At 38.9% G+C, this 18,503-nt stretch overlaps 1 protein-coding gene and 1 non-coding gene across 7 annotated transcripts in view; one reads left to right on the forward strand and one right to left on the reverse strand.

Annotated features, from left to right (window-relative positions):
* Positions 1–16,546, forward strand: part of LOC143882051 (rhodanese-like domain-containing protein / PPIC-type PPIASE domain-containing protein) — a 49,612-nt gene extending 33,066 nt beyond the window's left edge. Inside the window, exons 4-9 of one of the 6 annotated variants that reach the window (XM_077385436.1) lie at positions 11,516–11,616; positions 11,700–11,810; positions 12,310–12,418; positions 12,731–12,781; positions 14,685–14,806; positions 15,803–16,546. In XM_077385436.1, coding sequence (XP_077241551.1) covers positions 11,516–11,616; positions 11,700–11,810; positions 12,310–12,418; positions 12,731–12,781; positions 14,685–14,765 — 453 coding nt within the window. In that variant the 3' untranslated portion in view covers positions 14,766–14,806; positions 15,803–16,546. Of the gene's footprint in view, positions 1–11,515; positions 11,617–11,699; positions 11,811–12,309; positions 12,419–12,713; positions 12,782–14,684; positions 14,807–15,802 lie in introns of those variants that run through there. The other 5 variants (XM_077385438.1, XM_077385437.1, XM_077385439.1 and 2 more) reach the window with 5 other exon arrangements.
* Positions 16,547–18,014: 1,468 nt separating this feature from the next.
* TRNAA-CGC (transfer RNA alanine (anticodon CGC)) lies at positions 18,015–18,087 on the reverse strand. The gene has a single exon. It is a non-coding gene; the product is annotated as a tRNA-Ala (tRNA).
* Positions 18,088–18,503: the final 416 nt, after the last annotated feature.

An 18,503-nucleotide genomic window follows, 5' to 3' on the forward strand; every position in this document is an offset into this window, starting at 1 on the left:
TGAAGAGGGGTGTTCTCTACACGAGTTACGAATCTAGAACATGCATCGGGACGTTCACATCTTTCGTCAAGAATAACTTGCTGCAACCAGAAGAAGAAATGTTAGAATTGCCCGCAGCTTCAGAAACAAAAACCATTACTTATAAGTGAATTTGATCTCACAGGTAGATGGGTAGGAAGGCAAATGCATGATCCCTTTGCTGTTGTTCGCAAACATTCGTCCCGCAAGTTCAAGTAATCCATATATACATTAACAATCTATAGAACAGACCATAGGTCAACGAGAAGGAATTTAAGAAGATATGTGTACCAACGCATTATTCACGCTTTACGTTACTAACTGAACCAGTGAACCATATAACATCTTACCGGAGATGATATCCACCCTCTACGATCGGTTAGTATAAGCAAGTCTTCTTTACACATGTGGTACCCATCACTGTGAATGACTCTCTCACTGCAAATCGAGTAAAAAGTCACCTACCTCTATGGACCTTTGGTCATATAATTGTACTGAAACAACCTATGTATGAAATTAATCGGAGATATTAGAATTAAAAAACAATGTAGGTTGTACGAAAATTTACCTTGGTGCTAGCGCTGCCAATGCATCCACCTTCATCGCTGCAGGCCCGGTTATATTGCGAAGAGCATACATGCTTCTCCGGTTGCTTATGACATACGGTGAACTGACTGCTCTACTAGGTTGTAACTTCCTTCGACGTTGCTTCACATTTTTTTCAATGCTCCCAATAACTTTTTCATCTTCTTTCTTATTTGATTTGTTACTCTTACTGAGGTTCAAATCAGGACTGTCAAGCAAGATAACCGTTTTAGCTGCAGCATCCCTGACATCCCTACTAATTAGGCTATCAATAGAGATATGTTCTACGCTATCATCAACTATGTGTTTCCCCATATCATCTACGAAAACACCATCCCCTACTTCCCCCTTCGCAGTCACTATCTCGGCTTCCCCATCCATATTGTCGGCCTCTCGTTCCCTCTTTCTCGTTATCTTCGTTGGGATATTATTCCCTGACTCCAAACCTTCCCTCTTTCTGGAATCTCTCCCGAACAAATGAATTTTTACCTCCCTCATTTCACGTTCAACTCTGGTTAACCTCTCCAACAATGAACTATTTGTAACAGATTCATCTACTTCGGACTTCTCATGTGCCCCACTTCCTCTCCTACTCCTCCTCCTTCTTTCCATCCCCTGCTCTCCTGCAGTTGGCGCCATTGAATCCCCCACTACGCGCACAATTGGACCCATGCCATCCCCCAATGACCTCTTTGTAACGGAGTCATGTACCTCAGACTTCCCATGTTCCCCTCTTCCTCTCCTACTTCTCCTCCTTCGTTCCCTCCTCTGATATGTCGCAATTGGCCTCATTGGATCCCTCAGTACAGGCAGAGTTTGACCCATGCAATCTCCCACTGGGACCACAATTGAACCGACTGAATCGCAAGGAATACTACCATCGTCGTGTTGATCATCGAGTCGAAGTAGAGATTCTTCCCTTGCCGTAGCTTCGACCCTCCTAACCACCTGGAATACATTCCATATTACTAATTACAAATACGACTGTAAAAATAACACGAAAGACATACAACGACCAACATGCATTATACTCTCACCTCTGCGGCTTTCACCGTCCCATGAATAATACAGTTAATCAACTGTTGATGCTCCATCTTCTTCGTATTCATCTGAGCGGTCCACTTAAATAGACGCGGATACGCATCAGCAGAATTAGGTGCCCATAACGTCGTATGCTCAAATAGCCATACCTGATATCAAAGTAGATTAGATCCGCATAAGATAGAAACAAAAAAACTATATGCAATGAATGGAAAATTACCTGTAAAATGATAGAGCAACCCAATATATGTCCCTTTCCACCGAGTACAGCATGTGAATCTAATGATCTGACCAAGAACTCATGAACGGGATAAGCCCATGCAACATTTCCTATAGTCTGCAGATCAATATACGGGAAGAGGCAAGAACATGCCTTCTGGTCCCTCTGCGCAAACAAGACAGTGCTGCAGAATAACAATATCAAATGCTTCACAGTCGACTTCACGAAGTCTTCTTCGTCTGAATCCATATCGGCATGAATAACCTTGACGACCTCGTCAAAGGTGGCGGTTGGACCCCCAAACCTCCAACCATCCACAGTATCACTGCTAGACCAATCAAATTGCGGCCTTTTCCCAATCATACTTAAACCTAATATTTTAGCTACATCACTAACTAGAAATGGGAGTACGATGCGGCCCAAACAAAAAGCTTTCCGTTTGGGATCCCATTTATTTACCATTGTCGTCAAAATCTTCTTCCGCAACTCGACATCTTCGAGGCCCTCATGCAGAATCAAATCTGTAAATGGGGTATCCTTTATGAAATTCCTATGCACATCCCGTAACCGGATATTTTGTAGGGACTCGTGAAAGCGTGACGGACAGCATCTAGATAAGACATATTTCGCCTGCAAAAATGGCACTATTAAACAGTTGAGCGAGAAAGAGCAGGAGATGCAGACGGAAAATATAACAGTTACTCACCATCACGAAAATGGAAACAATTGATGGGAAAGATCAACAATTTTGTTAACTTCGTCTCTATCTGTCGAAACCACCAACAATCACTTGAAACACAATATTAGTCTATTCAAACACAGTATTACTCCATTGAAACAACAAGGATAGAGAAACCATATGTAATCACTTTAAACAACACAGGGCTCCCCAAATAACTGGAAACAACCAGACGTAAAGATCATGAACACCATATATGACAACCGTACCTAATCCCTTCAAATTTAAACAATCAAACATCGGTTCAAACAACATTTGGCTCCCCAACTAATAGCAACCATAACAAACCGTACGAGACTCAACCAAAACCATTCAAACTTAAACCACCAAAAATCACTTCAAACAACCATAGCTATATAGATACTTGCATCAAATTCATAAGAACCATCAGAAACATACCATGCAAGCAAGACACAGAAATATAACGATAATAACATTTAATCCATCCATCCATAATAACATATGAAACCCGTATATAACATAACATCCATGAACCATTACAAAAAAAAAAAAAAAAATTTAAAAGAAACATAACATCCATCTATCCATAAATGAACCACAGCAACGCTCTAATGATCTGGGGGCAACAGATGGCGGACCAAGTTGGTCAGTGAAGAAACCTCCTCCGTGAGTGAGGTGACCGCTATGCCGAAGTCCTGGCGGAGGGTGGAGATCTCGGTGCGTACCCCAGTCAAAGCTTGCTGAGTCGCCAATTGGTCCTGATGATGGGATTGTAAAAGCTGATGAACCGCGGTAAACTGCGCGTCAAGGTGCTGACGATGTGCACGAAGCTCCTGCGCAACAAACTCCTGTGATGCAAAACGCTGAGCCGGCTGACGAGGAGGGGGAGCAGGGCCCTGTATATCAAGCCGCATGGCCTTTATAGTTTTAGCATTGAACACAGTTGCGGGACTAAGGCGTTCTTCACCACCTTGTATCAACTTCTCATGGTTGAAGACATGCGTGAGAAGCATCCCGAATGGTAGACTAGCCAAGGCCTTCGTCCTCGTGTCCTCCATGAAGCTAAGGAGGATATAGCCAAGGTGAAGGGGCGTGCCGCGAAGAAGTCGGTGCATAATAAAAGCCTCAAAAGGCCGGACCATGTCAGCTTTGCCTCCGCGAGGCGTGATATTGCTCGTCAGAATCTTGTGTAGGACTTTGCACATAGGGCTCAGGGAATTGTACGATACGTTGGTTGACCCGTCAGTAGGTGGGCCTTGGCAACCAAGCTGCCCATAGGCGGCGACCGGATCATGTATACAGTCACTAATGTCATCCATGGTTCCGGGCCAAAAGTAGATTTCGTCGCCTGTGGTGGGAAGAGAGAGAACTTCACAAAACTTTTCAACTGTCATATGGATGGTTTTGTTGTTTACTCTGGATTGGAAGACCTTCAAATCTCTGTCGAATCTGTAATTGGCATAGAATTGCTTGACGAGAGTCGGGTACGAGTCACAGTGAATTTCGAGAAAATTGACCCATCCAAACGCCAGAAATAAGGGTTTCACATTATAAACTTCGACATCTTTAAAAATGACTTTCCTACCTCGGAGTATGCCCTTCCTTTCTATACGACCGAGGGACCCAACCTCTACATCTGCATCCTCATTGCCCATATCCTCATCAGAGGCAGGAGGACTAGGGGAGGGCTGACGGATAGCCTTCCCACGCCGTTTGCGGGTGGAAGACCCTGCATCTACATTCACATTCTTCTTTCTTTGCTTCGCGCGCTGCATGTCTATAGGGGTTTTGGGTTAGGTGGTTAGTGGGGTTCACAAAGTAAAAGGGGAGCCGCTTCCGGTCCTTATCTGCACAAAGCAGGAGAATAACTTGGAGGGGAAGATACTTTAAGTAGAAGATAGTTGAAAAGTTGAAATTAAAGATACTTCAAAGAAAAACATGTTTCAGAAAGTTTGTACAAACACACTATTTAGAGACTTCGAACCACTTGAAACCAATGTTGGGATAGAGGAACTACGGAACCACATATTAGAAAGTTCACAAATATGATTAGTGGAACCACATATTAGAAAGTTCAAACCACAATAACTGGATAGAGGAAGTACGGAACCACAAATTACACAGTTTGAACCAGTAATACTGGATACAGGGTCAATGGAATACTGGTTCCAACTTCGGCAGAATAAGTGGTTTCATGGATGCAACTTCCATGGAATAACGTTTCTAACTTTGAAACCCCTAATAGAAACCCTTCAAACAAATTCAAAACAATGCAACCATTGAAAAGCATTGAAAACCATGGAAACCCCAAGTGAAACCCTTGAAACCATTGAAAACCTATATGCAACCATTTAAACCCTAAATGAAACCAGGCAAACCATTGAAACCATAAATGCGAGCCTAAACCATTGAAACCCTTTCAAACCAAAAATTAAACTATTGAAACCCTTTGGAACTAAAATTGGTTCGAACTATATACATAAAGAGAAACCAGATGAACCTATTGAAAAATGCCGACATAGAGGATCCTTGTTACGTGCAGAATCTGTACCAGTTATTTAGTTATTTTCCTTTATGTTAATTTTCCCGTAGGGTCACTCCCATCTATGTAATGGAGTTGGTTTTGAGTGATTGTGGTGTCAGTTATGGAGAGTAAGTAAAATTTTGGTTCCATCCCATGTTTGGTTGCCTTTTAGCACATGGTTTTTTTTAATCCCACTCTTGTAATGATTACTTGTGGGGTGAAATTTTTAATCCCACTTTTGTAATGATTGAAATGTCATCCCATCCCAAGATAACCCCAGGAACAAAAATAAACTCAGGAACCAAAAATAAGCTTCAGAAGAATTTTTTTCTACCCAACAGTTCAAGCAACCAAACAAAGGTTTTTTTTTTTCCCACCATATCTCCCAGGGTTTTTTTTTCTCCCACATAACCAAACATGGGATTTTTATTTTACCGGGATACTTCTACGACTTTTTTTTCCCCACCTATATCCAAGGGTATTTTTTTCTCCCACATAACTCCCAGGAACAAAAAAAACCTGGCAACCATACAGAGCATAAAGAGTTCTTATTTTGGTGTTACATTTCTTGTTTTTGGTGGAGTTAAGACAGAAGCCTGTGGTTTGGCCATTTCCCACTTTTAACCTCGTGGTTTGGAAGTTACCAACGACACCACCAGGTATGTGGCATGCAACAAAAGCGAAGAATCCTAAGATCATCTCCTGCTGACTTACCAATTCTCCTATCAACTGTGTATGCACGTTATCAAGAGTTTTCGCATAGCTAGGGTATCTCAAGGATCAATCAAGAAAGTCATTCTTAATTGGAGTATAGGCCCTTTCGACGAAGCTGGTTGAATCACATGGAAGAATGTCCCATTTGTTTTGATATGTCAACTTTCGAAATAAGGAACAATTGAATAGTGAAGGAGCGCGAGAGAAAAATAGGAAGAATACTGCTAGATATCAAGATTGTTATACTATGGGGAAGAGGGAACAAGCTCAAAGCCACAAACACGGTGAGGGATATTCTAAGGGATCGGACAACGATTATCATGGAGAAGAGTGGAAAACCTAAAACCTCGCTAAAGTGGTACACCCCACCCCTTGGATCAATCAAATTCAATTTTCACAGAAGCTACAAAGGAAGCCCGGGCTGGGTAAGGATTGGGGTAATCTTCCGTAACTACGATGGGTAAACAATCCCATGCCATTAAAAAAAAATCTTTAAAAATCTTATCTTTTTCTGTACCATTGGGCATATGTGATGCAAATGAAGTAGAAGCCCATGCCTTAATTCTTTTTTTTTTTTAATGTTGAAGCTTTCATTAAAAGGAAGAAGACCAAGATGGTCGAAACTCCAAAGATTACAAGGACAGAAAAACAAGAGAAGCCCGTGCCTTACTATGGGGGCTGAAATGGTATTCAAATGCTAGACTAGAGCCAAAGATTATAAAATGCGGACTCCTCTAACGCCATCGCTTGGGCTGCTAGTAAATCGTGAGGACCTTGGAAGCAAGATGACGTAATAGCAGAGATTAGATATTTGTGCTTATTCTAGCACTTCCTAAATCTCATCTTACATGTCCAGCATTTCCATAGGTTTTCATGATTTTACAGGATTTCCAGCAAAATTTCGAACCGAAACATTTCTGTTTCTCTCACAACTAAAACCGAATTCAAAACTGAAGTTTAAAACCTTGGTTGAGCCTCGTTTAGGCCTATAAAATGATATCAAGGGAGACCAATTGTCATCGCACGACAATCCTCCCACTACGGAACCACATTTTCTACCCCGCAAGCAGTAGGGAACCATATTTTTTACCCCATGCCCACTCGGGAACCACATTTTATACCTCGGCACCACTACGGAACCATATTTTCTACCCACTACAGAACCACATTTTATACACCGGAACCACTACGGAACCACATTTTATACCCCACAACCACTATGGAACCACATTTTATACCACGTAACCTCTACGGAACCACATTTTATACCTCAGAACCACTTTGGAACCACATTTTCTACCCCGAGGTATCAAATGTGGTTCCGTAGAGGTTGCGAGGTAGAAAATATGGTTCCGTAGTGGTTACGAGGTATAAAATGTGGTTCCGTAGTGGTTGTGGGGTATAAAATGTGGTTCCGTAGTGGTTCCGGGGTATAAAAGGTGTTTCCCTAGTGGTTAGGAGGTATAAAATGGGGTTCTGTAGTGGTTGTGGGGTATCAAATGTGGTTCCATAGTGGTTCCCGGGTATAAAATGTGGTTCCGTAGTGGTTCCGGGGTAGAAAATGTGGTTCCGTAATTCTTCGGAGGTATAAAATGTGGTTTCGTAGTGGTTGTGGGGTAGAAAATGTGGTTCCCTAGTGGTTCCGAGGTATGAAATGTGGTTCCCGAGTGGTCCCGGGGTAATAAATGTGGTTCCGTAGTGGTTCCGGGGTAGAAAATGTGGTTCCCTACTGGTTCGGAGGTATAAAATGTGGTTCTGAGGTATAAAATGTGCTTCCGTAGTGGTTGTGGGGTATAAAATGTGGTTCCCTAGTGGTTCTGGGGTATGAAATGTGGTTCCCTAGTGGTTCCAGCGTATAAAATGTGGTCCCGAAGTGGTTCCAGGGTTGAAAATGTCGTTCCGTAGTGGTTTGAGGGTATAAAATGTCGTTCCGTAGTGGTTTGAGGGTATAAACTTTGACCTCAACACAATATAATCGATCCATGTTTATTGGGGCCAACAAGTGGTATCAGAGCATAGGGCGTGTTATCGTCAATCGGAATTTCCAACAAAGAGTTATTGTCAAAAGAGCACACATATGTGAAAGTTGACTGTTGTTCAAGATCTGAATGTTCCTTCAAGTGTTTGGGTTGAAAGGATTATGGTCCATTTAAAGGTTTAACGAGGAGGTTTTGTTTAAGGTTTTTTTTTTTTTGTTACAATAGAGAACGACTCTCTTCTCTATATCTATTTGTGGTATTTTCATTTCATTGGGTGGTGCAAAATTTATGGTGTGAGAAAGAGAACGATACTCTTCTCTTATTCTCAAGATTGGAAGGAGAAGTGTCATCTTTTCTGTTCCGGGAAAGAGAACGATTTTCTCTTATTGGCCCGATGAGTGTTGGGAAAAGAACAATTTTCTTCTTTATACCGTTGCTGTTGCAAAAAGGCAACGGTTATGATGTTTGATGCACCATGATGGAAACCATTATTGTGAAAGTTTTGTTCAAAGCATTTCTAATGGAAGCTTCAAAAAAGTTGAAGTTAAAACCTCCCATTTACAGTGTTTGGAAAGGACCGGACCTCAAACTTTTTTTTTCAAAGCCTCAGTTGAAGTTGAAGAAAGAGATCGTGTGGCGGATTTGAAGAATCCGCCACACGATCAATAGCTAGGTATTGATCGTGTGGGAACAAGACTAAATAATGGGAACAAGACAAGTGTGGGAACATCAATAGCCTTGAACAGTGTCAATAGCTAGGTATAACAAGTATAGCAGCACAACCAAAAGGAAAGCTGTTCTTTATGAAGCTAGACTAAATAATGGGAACAAGACAAGTGTTAAATGATGTTCAAGGCTATGATGTTTGTATGCAAATAATATTAGAACTTGAGCATTAAGAAATGCTAACTAGATTTGAAAGTTGGAAATTTGAACTTGGAATTTGCAAAGCTGATGATAGTGGATATTAAGTTTTGAACACTAGTTCAACTAATACTAACGAATGTGTGGAAGTGTTAACCTGCAGTGACGATTAACAACAATTTAAATAGATTTTAGACACAATGCCCACCAGTTAAAGTTTGGGGTTCAAGTTGTGCTAAATCTATTTAAAAGAAGTAAATGTGGAAACACCTATTAAAACCAATCATTGTTATGGGTTCTAATGATAGGTAACAGTAAAAAATAGCTGGTGGTCGAATTAACTGTTAGGCAAAATCTTAAATGCAATAAAAGATAACTACTCTAAGTAAACGGAAATCCAAGAACTAGCTAGGTAATGAGATGAATGTAACAGTAAGACAATAGCGAATCGATGAACACGAAAAAAACCCAAAATTAACAAAACCCTAGATGTAATGTTTAAAAATTACCTTTGAATAGTGGACGGAGCTGATTTCCGGCGAGAGGGGATGCTTTCCGGCGAGTAGGTGGTGCGTCACCGAGATTCACGCGGACGTACGACGGTGACAAAGGTCGTTTCTCCACCGGCGGTGAGAACTCTCGTCGGAGAAGACGAAGGTAAAAAAAAAAACCGTGTAAAAGGTTAAAAACGAAACTAATAAAATAAAAACACTGTAAAAGGTTAAAACCTAAACTAAGGGTATATTTGTCTTCATACGATTTTTCTCTCACCTCACACCCCTTTTTTATAATTTCCAAATTACTACCCTTTATTAAGAATTTCGAATAAACTTTGCATTTTTTTCATCATTTGCCCTATATATATATTTTTTTTATTTTTTTTTAAATTTTTTTTTGAAAGGTAATTTCTTTTATATTTTGGGTCATTGTCTCTCAGGCCCTCCTTTTCTTCCATATCATAGAAGAATAGAGTGGAGCTGTTTTTTCTCTCTCTAGAGAACATAAAAGGCCCTTTCCCATTTCTTACCTTCTTTTTTCCCTTTTCGTTTTTGTGTTTTTGTGTTTTTAATTTTTAATTTTCTTTTCTTTTTCTTCTAGCCATGTCCCCATTTCTGGAGGATGGGGGTTACCATGTCGACATGGACACACGACGCCCATGTCCGTGTTGACAAATCGTAGTTGTTTTTTTAACTGCTATTGAGCTAGATCAACATATTGTTTAGCCTGTTTTACGTGTCTGTGGGTCTAGATGCTTGTTTTTGTCATTTTTTTCCCAATTTTCACGATATTTTTTTAAAGTTTGGTACTTGACTAATTTTACCTAGATTGTGTACTTGCATTTTTTAATTTTTTTTTAATTTTTATTGTTTTGTCTTATTTTATGTAGTTTTGTTAGTGTATTACCTATCTATATCATCCATTTCTCTAGTTCGCTTGTTTCTATAATTTTAATTGTAGTACTAGCAAAAAAATTTACAGAAAAAAATATAAGATAGATCCTGACAGGCTCGCCAGCAAACAAGAAGCATCATACATCACATTGAAATTTTCAAAACATGGATATGTCATGTATGTTGAATAAACTATGCTCAAAATCATTAAAAGTAAAAGTAAACATAAATCTGCCGTGGGAACATAGCTGTATAGGTGTTTTTTTTTCCTACCTTGAGCAGGAAAAAGGATAACTGGCATATTCGCCAATACATGTTACCGATACAGATGGTTAAATCCTTGGCAGCAACATAGCAGGCCACCAACTCTCACTCAACTTCATGGTGGTAATGCAATACTAATATTATCAATATATAAATGCGTTAAACATCCTTGAATCAATCACATCACTTGAACTTAGGATCTCCTCAGCCATCTTGAAAAAGTTTAACCAAACTATGCGCCAAAAGCCCCCAAAAAGGCTTAAAAAGATCAAATACTATCAACATTCACAAACCATCGCATGTCAAACAGTATATTATGGGAATTGCCCCCATTAGACACGAAAAATTCTTGAAAAAAAGTTGATGAAAAATAAAGGGACATGGTAATAATACAATGCCGAAATCCTCAAACTATGACATTTATCAAGCAATATTTTTTAGCAATTGTCCAAATGAAACATGACAAAATCTTGAAAAGAATCCTCAAGAGAAAGCAATATTACAATGCCAAAAATTTCAGCAGACCCTTGATTTGAATCAAACAAAAAGAAATTCATTTTTAACCATTGATCAACCCATTTAAGGAAGAATAACTGATCGGAATGCACCACTCAAAACTCATCAAACTGTCTTTCCTGAATGTGCACTACGAAGTTCGTAGTTTTACACTGTCAAATGCTGATAAAAAGTTATGCGAAGGTCAACCTATTCCCAAAAGTTCAAGATCTATTAGAATGGGGTACCACTTGTGTGGCCACTGGCTTCAAACTGCATGACCCAGTGTTTTTAGCCCAACCAAACCTTCAATAGAAAACTCCGACATGTATACGCGATGAAAGATTCAATTGAGAAGAGGAGCGAAGGTGTATATCTGAAGTTTTAGCATCTATACTGAGGCGAAACAAAAGGAAATGGCAGGTGAAATTTTGGGGTGGTGAATCATATGAGATTCTGTCATCACATATGCATTTTATTGACAACTGATGAGTGATTGTACAAACTATAGAGGACAAAAGTACTCCTAGATATTAAGTAAAATCTACCAATTCTTAATCAGGATGACGTGCATAGTTCCACAATCAAGATTTGTTTGTATATTAATATTTGGTGCACCTCTCAATGTAGTCTTTTTGGGAGATTTTGGCAACAGTCATTGCATGCCTTGTCCTTTCTTTTCTTTGCAAAGCTTGATAGATTCTCGATGATATTTTCCAGGTACCCGAGTTTGAGGAGGCTGCATTTAGTGCACCTTTGAACAAAGTCATACGATGTAAGACTAAATTCGGGTGGCACTTGTTGCAAGTGTTGTCTGAGAGGTCTGTAATCATAGCCTTCTTTAGATTACTTATCAAAGAAAATGTAGGAATTAATTCTCTTTCTGTGCCTGTTATGCTACTAGGGAAGAATCTTTGCTTCAAGACATTGAACCAGAAGAGCTTCATTTGAAAATGCAAGACCCAAGTTTCATCGAAGAAGCTCAGCTGATAGATGTCCGGGAACCTGATGAAGTGTATGCATGATTCTTTGTTATATGTGTTAAGGACCAAACGTATCCAAATAAACTCCAATTGCCATAATTTAATCTCAACTTTTATGAACAACTAAGCTATACTTCCCAATCATATTGTTATCAAACTTATTGTTATCAAACTATTTGTACAATGATATCTATTCATGTCTTTAGATTTTCCATTTTTGTGATAATCGAGACAACAAGCAGAAAAGAACTCGTTTTCTTTCAATCTCTGAATTTTTTTCTTTTAAATGATAGTCACTTCTAATCTCTGATTAATCGCAAGAAATTATTCAATCATATTTTCATGAACTGGTTTGAATAGTGTGTTTGGTTACATTCAATACATGTAGCAAAAAGATGGAACTAGGGGCACTTGGGAAGGATACGTTGGTCATTCATGAAATTGGTATTCATGTTTTAACACTTAAGATTTTTCTGTCACTACCTTACTTGTTTCCGTGGTCTTGCTGGCTTAATCATTTGAGGTAGGCAGAGCTCAGGCTTCCTTGGTGGGTTTTAAGGTTCTTCCTCTTCGCCAGTTCGGAGATTGGGCCCCAGAAATAACAAATGAATTTCGCCCTGAGAAAGACACTTACGTTTTGGTGAGTAAATCTCCTTCAAAATCATTGTTTTTGCCTTTTTTGTCAGAATTTTTTCATGTTGAGGGATTTTCACAAATGCAAAGGTAACACTCTTGCTTATTAATGTGTGTGAAAATCCAAAACACTGTATTCTTCTCCTTGTATTTTAATATGGAAGAAGCGTTCAAAAGTTTATGGATTGGTCTTTTTATCATGTAAAATGAACTGTACTTCATAATCTACCCATGGTGGAGTTAAATGTTATGCAATTCCATTTTTGCTTCATTTCTATCAAACCTCTTCAATTGGTATCCAGTTTTCTTTTTATTACAGTGTCACCATGGGGTGAGATCATTGCAGGTTGCTAAATGGTTGCAGACACAGGTATCTCTCTCTCTTTCTCTCTCAAAATGCTATTGGTCATGGTAGTTCATTTGGCGCTTGAAATTGTTGTGCTCCTTTACGATATATGCTTTTGCTTTTATCAAATGTTTTGAACATATGTTGTTAAAGCATGTAAGAGCGAAAGCCATGTTATTGAGTGCTCATACTTGCAGATCAGTCACTAGTGTGCCAGAGATACATTTTATGTGATATATAACCGATTTTCAAATAATCTAGATCTGATTTGCATCTGGATTTAGTATGTCTTCTTTATTGTATACCATTAAAGCATTCAAAAGAATAAACTGATGATCTCTTTATTAATGTGGGAGAAGGGTCAAATAATATGATTTTAATTGTGTGATGGAACTTATAAAGAATTGAAAACTGATTTCAATGATTCAGTATTAGTCCCGTAATCCAGGCACTCAGGCTGTCAGGCATCCATCTCAAAAGAGCAGTCTTTGCTTTTGGTTTTTGTTCAAGTTAATTTGCAGGGATGTATATTTGGGTTTTCTTTTCTTTTCTTTTCTCTCTTTTTGTTTGGGTGTGGGTGGGTGGGAGGTTATATTTCTCAAATTGTCATGTCGTTTTCCAGATTCTTCTCCCTAGACTTTGTTAATTGCTGATTTCAAATGTTGGACCAGAGGAACTGTACAATGGTTTGCCTGAACAAAACAACAATTTTACTGGAACTAATAGTGGACCCCACTTTTGTCTGAGTAAAGATTGGTAAATCCTATTACAGTAAAGAGGAAAGTTACTTGGACCAGCAATCTTTACTTGACCAAAGAGGAGAGTTTTAAATTAAAAAAAGGAGTTCCAATACCAAATCAAGAGAGTATGGTATGTGTGTGTGAGGTTTTAAATTTCCAACGAAACTGACACGGAATGACCGAAATGTTTCCGTTTCCATCCCAAGTGAGGTTTTAAATTTCCAACGAAACTGACACAAAATGACCGACATGTTTCCATTTTCATCCCAACCACAACCGAAACCAAAACGACCGAAATGCATAAACCAAAATTGTAAATGTAATCGTGATATACTATATCAGTATGTATTACAGAATTATATTTATATGAATTGCATGCGAAATGTGTTGCATGTATTATGCATAAATATTTATATGAATTACATGTGAAATTTGGTATGTACTAAATTATTAGACTCATGTGAGTAACAGTGCATGTCACTATGTGTTTGATATTTTTAAACAAATATGGATGTTTATCTTGCTTACGTGACGATTTCTAATTGTGTAGTTGTGCGAATTCTTGCATTTCCTGAACTTTCATCTTTAAATTCTATCATTTGCATATTCTTCTACATGTTTCCGTGATTTTACAGGATTTCCACCAAAATTTCCAACCGAAACCGAAATGTTTCCGTTCCCGTGACGACCGAAACCGAACCCAAAATTTAAAACCTTATGAATGATCACACATATCCTGGATGCATCGTATTGCCGAATGCTTCCTAGTCTTGATTGTACATATGAGGCTGACCATGATTGATCTAAGCCATTCATGTAATAGATCTCACCCTAGATAGTTCAATTCCCAAAAAAATGTATGATTGGATGATACTAAGTATCTGATCAAGATTCGTAAAAAATAATACAAAATATGAAAATACGATAGTCCATATTCAATGACCAATGAAAGAACTCAAGACATGGTTGAAATGCTTGATTTTTTGCTAAGGCAATCTATAGTGGAACCTACAGTGTGCATCTCAATCAATACATGCTTGCGAGTTGAACTATCGTGGATTCATGTCTGCCTATATGTGGTAATTTATCAAGTCGGCAACACAACTGCATGTATGCATATGCATGTAGTGGATGTAATTTCATGGATTGGAAGGATTTATGACACACACATGCCTACTTTTGTCCAGGGTTTCACAAGAGTGTTCAATGTGGCGGGAGGAATTCATGCATATGCTGTCAAGGCCGATGCCTCCATCCCAACTTACTAAGAATTTCCACCCATTTTTATGGCATAGCCATGGATCACAGTGTAAGTCATTTTGAGTACTGCATTCTCACAATTTATGTGACGAGAAATAGAATACATGCATTTCTTCTTTTCCGCTTTTTTCTCTTGAGCTGTCATATGAATTTTCCATTCATCTTATAGTTCGTGTACACACACACACACATGCAGGAATCAAATAATTTCTGTACTTCCTTTTGTGTTTGGAATGCTTGTTACTGTTATTAATGTAGTGGAAGTGCAATGGTCGGAGTATGCATCTTGGTGATTTGATAGGCCACCCTCTGATCTTGGGTCCAAGAATCCATTTGTGATATGCATTTGTTATAACATGTTTTTTATTTGTAATATGCTAGTTGTAATAGACCTCACATTGGATGGTTTGCTGCCCAAAATATCATAAAATTGGGTGATCCCACCTGCTTGGCCACTGAACTCATGGTTAGAATGTGTGGAAACTTCCCACCTTGGACCGACCATTGCATGTGGATTTTTTTTGGTTTGTTTTTGACATCGGGGAGGTTTGGAGGTTTGAACTCGAGACCTTTGGCTCTGTTACCATGTTAGAAACTTACCAATGTCTGCTTTCGGAGAAATCAGTAAGTTTCTAGCAGAATGTTTTAGGCTCACTTGTTCTATTATCCGAATCATTCATCTGTTAGGCCTTGCTATGGATGGGCCATGCATCAAAAACCACTCCCATCGAATGATTCTAAATTTCTAACCCTCTAATTTGTATCTGTTGAATGAACACTTAGAAAACAAAGAAGCAATGGTCTACATGCAATGGTCTACATTCACGGTCACAAATTGGAGGGTTGGAATCATTAGATGGGAATGGATTTTGTTTCACGGCCCATCCATAGTATGGCCTAACCGATGGATGGTTTGGGTCACAGGACCAAGTGGGCCCCACTTGTTCTTCTACCCAATCACACATGCACTAGGTGTATTATGCATTGAATTGGACTATTATCGACTTTAATTCGGTATCTTATAGTCCTAGGATTTTTATTGCAGGAAACATTGCACATGAATAAATGGGAATAATTGAAAAGGATGTGGCTCATAATATGATCTGGAGGATACTTCATATGGTTCTGATAATTGAAGAAACTGAAGGAAGATAAGATTAGCTTCTGACAGAAACCTCTTCAAGAATTGGCCTTTAACTTCATCTCTAATTCTATATTATGTTTTCTCCCTTCATCATATATCTGCATGTTGCAAAGGATGCTTCGAAACATTTCTCGATGTTTCGCTCCATGGTGGATTCAAAAGCTAAAGAACTCCTGAATTTTGTTTAGTTTGTGTAATTTTTCTTTTTCCTTTTAATGTTGCATAATCTCTTTTTATGAACTATAAATGGTTGGGAAACAGGCTGGAATTTGCATCGAAGAAATGATCCTCACCATCTGTTTGGTGAACTGCTAACAGGAACTGTTCACATTACAAGGGCCGTAATCCATCAAAAGGTGCATTCTACATAAAACTCTCTTATCTATTGTCTCTATAAGCTTTGTGCTTTAGTGATAACAGCAGGGAAAACCTCTTAAGAGTTTCTACATGGACATTACATCAAAATCTTGGCATTTTGTGTCTTACTGTTTCTATATTGAGTTTGGCTACTTCTGGGAAGTGATTTTCTGATAATCTGATTCAACCCTGAAAGTCCTTGTTATGGTTTAGTTTTTAAGCTTTTCTGTCTTTGTAATTTTCCTCCTCTTGTGCAAATGAAATTTAGCTGGTTTGGGTCTCGTGTCATTTAAGTGTTCTGCCTGTATATTAGGGAACCAGTCGAGTGACATGCTTGACCACCCCAAACAGTGTTCTGCACATCCATTACAGGGAATTTGGATCCCAAGAAAAAGATAATTATTGAAAATACACGCAAAAGAAAATTCCAGGGTCTAACTAGGGGTGCAACTCGGGTCAGGTTGGGTTGGGTTGAGGCCAACCCGAACCCAAGTTCGAGCAATCATTTGGTCAACCCAAACCCGAACCTGACCAGACCCAAGGAACCCTTTTTGCCAACCCGAACCCGACTCAACCCGAGATTTTTAGCTTAAAAAACTAAAAAAATTATTAAAAATGTCAGGTTCACTCGGGTTGGGTTGCCCAAGCCCTCAACCCGAACTCAACCCGGGTTGAGAAAACCCAACTCGACTTTTTCCCGGGTTGAACCCGTCAGGTTCGGGTTGAGCCCACCCAAGTTCCACCCCTAGGTCTAATGGGTTTGTAGTTTTCCTTGAAAAATTATGGAAAAATTTTTATTGTCAGAAAGATCCATGGAAAATAAAGTAACAAATGCTGGAAAACTCATTTTCTTAGGAAAACAATTTCCCAAGAATTTTTTTTCCCTAAATCCAAACAGCTTCTTCAGGGTGGATCAGCTGATTCTAGTTGACTGATTAATAGCCTGTGAACAGGATTTGTTGAGGAAGAGCTAGACTCAAAATCCCCTAAACTCACAAATGGAGTTGTTTCCATATTTTTCCAAGGAAAATATGAGCAAATAAAAGTAGGGCCCACATGTTAAATAATCCAAACCATTTATTTGCTAGGCCTTGCTAAGGATGGCCCATGCACCAAAGTCCACTCTGATTGGACGATTACAACCCTCCAATTTATTACACTTTTTAATTGGCGTGGTGGGCCACTGCAACTCTCACCAAATTGCCTCCAGAATGACCATGATCTAATGATCTTAATCGTTGATTAATTCAGATGAATACCCACTGTGAACGGTCCATAGCTAAGAAATCACATCTTAACCATCCAACGGTTAGATCATGATCTAAAAAATTATGAATCGTCAAGTGGGCCCACAACATGAGCGGTTTTGGGTTATATAATAACGTAGGCCCTCCTTGTCTAATTTACCAAAACTTGCACAACCATGTAATTGCACAAACCCAACTCGACTCTTCTTTTTAATTTGCTTGTGAACAAATAACCTTGGACAGATCTTTAAATACTAAAAGACAAGAAGAGTTAGTGAAAATATCAAAATATGATTGTGCTGATATCATTTCCCATTATTTACCTTATGGGGAGGCAAAAACACTGTAAAAAAGGGAAATGATATATTGGCCCTTGTATTTGTTACCTGGGACAGCCCCCTGTTGTGTAAAAGAGTAGTGGTAAATACACTAGAGGGGGCTGTCCCAAGTAAAGAAAAGGGTTGACAATATCACTTCCAAAAAAACTTTATTTTTGAATAAAATGGTAGTGGAGGTGCGGGGAATCGAACCCCGTGCCTCTCGCATGCGAAGCGAGCGCTCTACCATATGAGCTACACCCCCTGTTGTTCTATTTTGCTTATTAAATATCCTTATATTTTATGAGTGACCAACTTGTCCGTGTAAAGAACAGCCCGAATATGACAAAATTACTTGGCCTATGTTACCTCTCGTGTACAGATTAGTCCACATAAATTGTATTGTCCGCACCGAAAATAGTCTATAGTAATCAAACGGTTAGGAATGTTCTAAAAGTTGAATTTTAAATACCCTGGCTTTTCTGGGTCGTCCATCAATTGTATGGTTCAGATTGATGGGTATCTCAACCAAATCTGATCTTAGATATTAGTTTATACACCAAATCTTGGTGCATAGTGCACACACAAGATCAATCCTCATAATTAATTTTCCTTCTGACGTAAAATGGGCGTAGAACAAATTTTACACCCATTTTTTAACTTAAAAATGAACGTAAAATT

The sequence above is a fragment of the Tasmannia lanceolata genome, unplaced genomic scaffold (assembly GCF_043159265.1).
Source record: "Tasmannia lanceolata isolate RefF3 unplaced genomic scaffold, GAP_Taslan_0.1 ptg000007l, whole genome shotgun sequence".
Taxonomy (NCBI): Eukaryota; Viridiplantae; Streptophyta; class Magnoliopsida; order Canellales; family Winteraceae; genus Tasmannia; species Tasmannia lanceolata.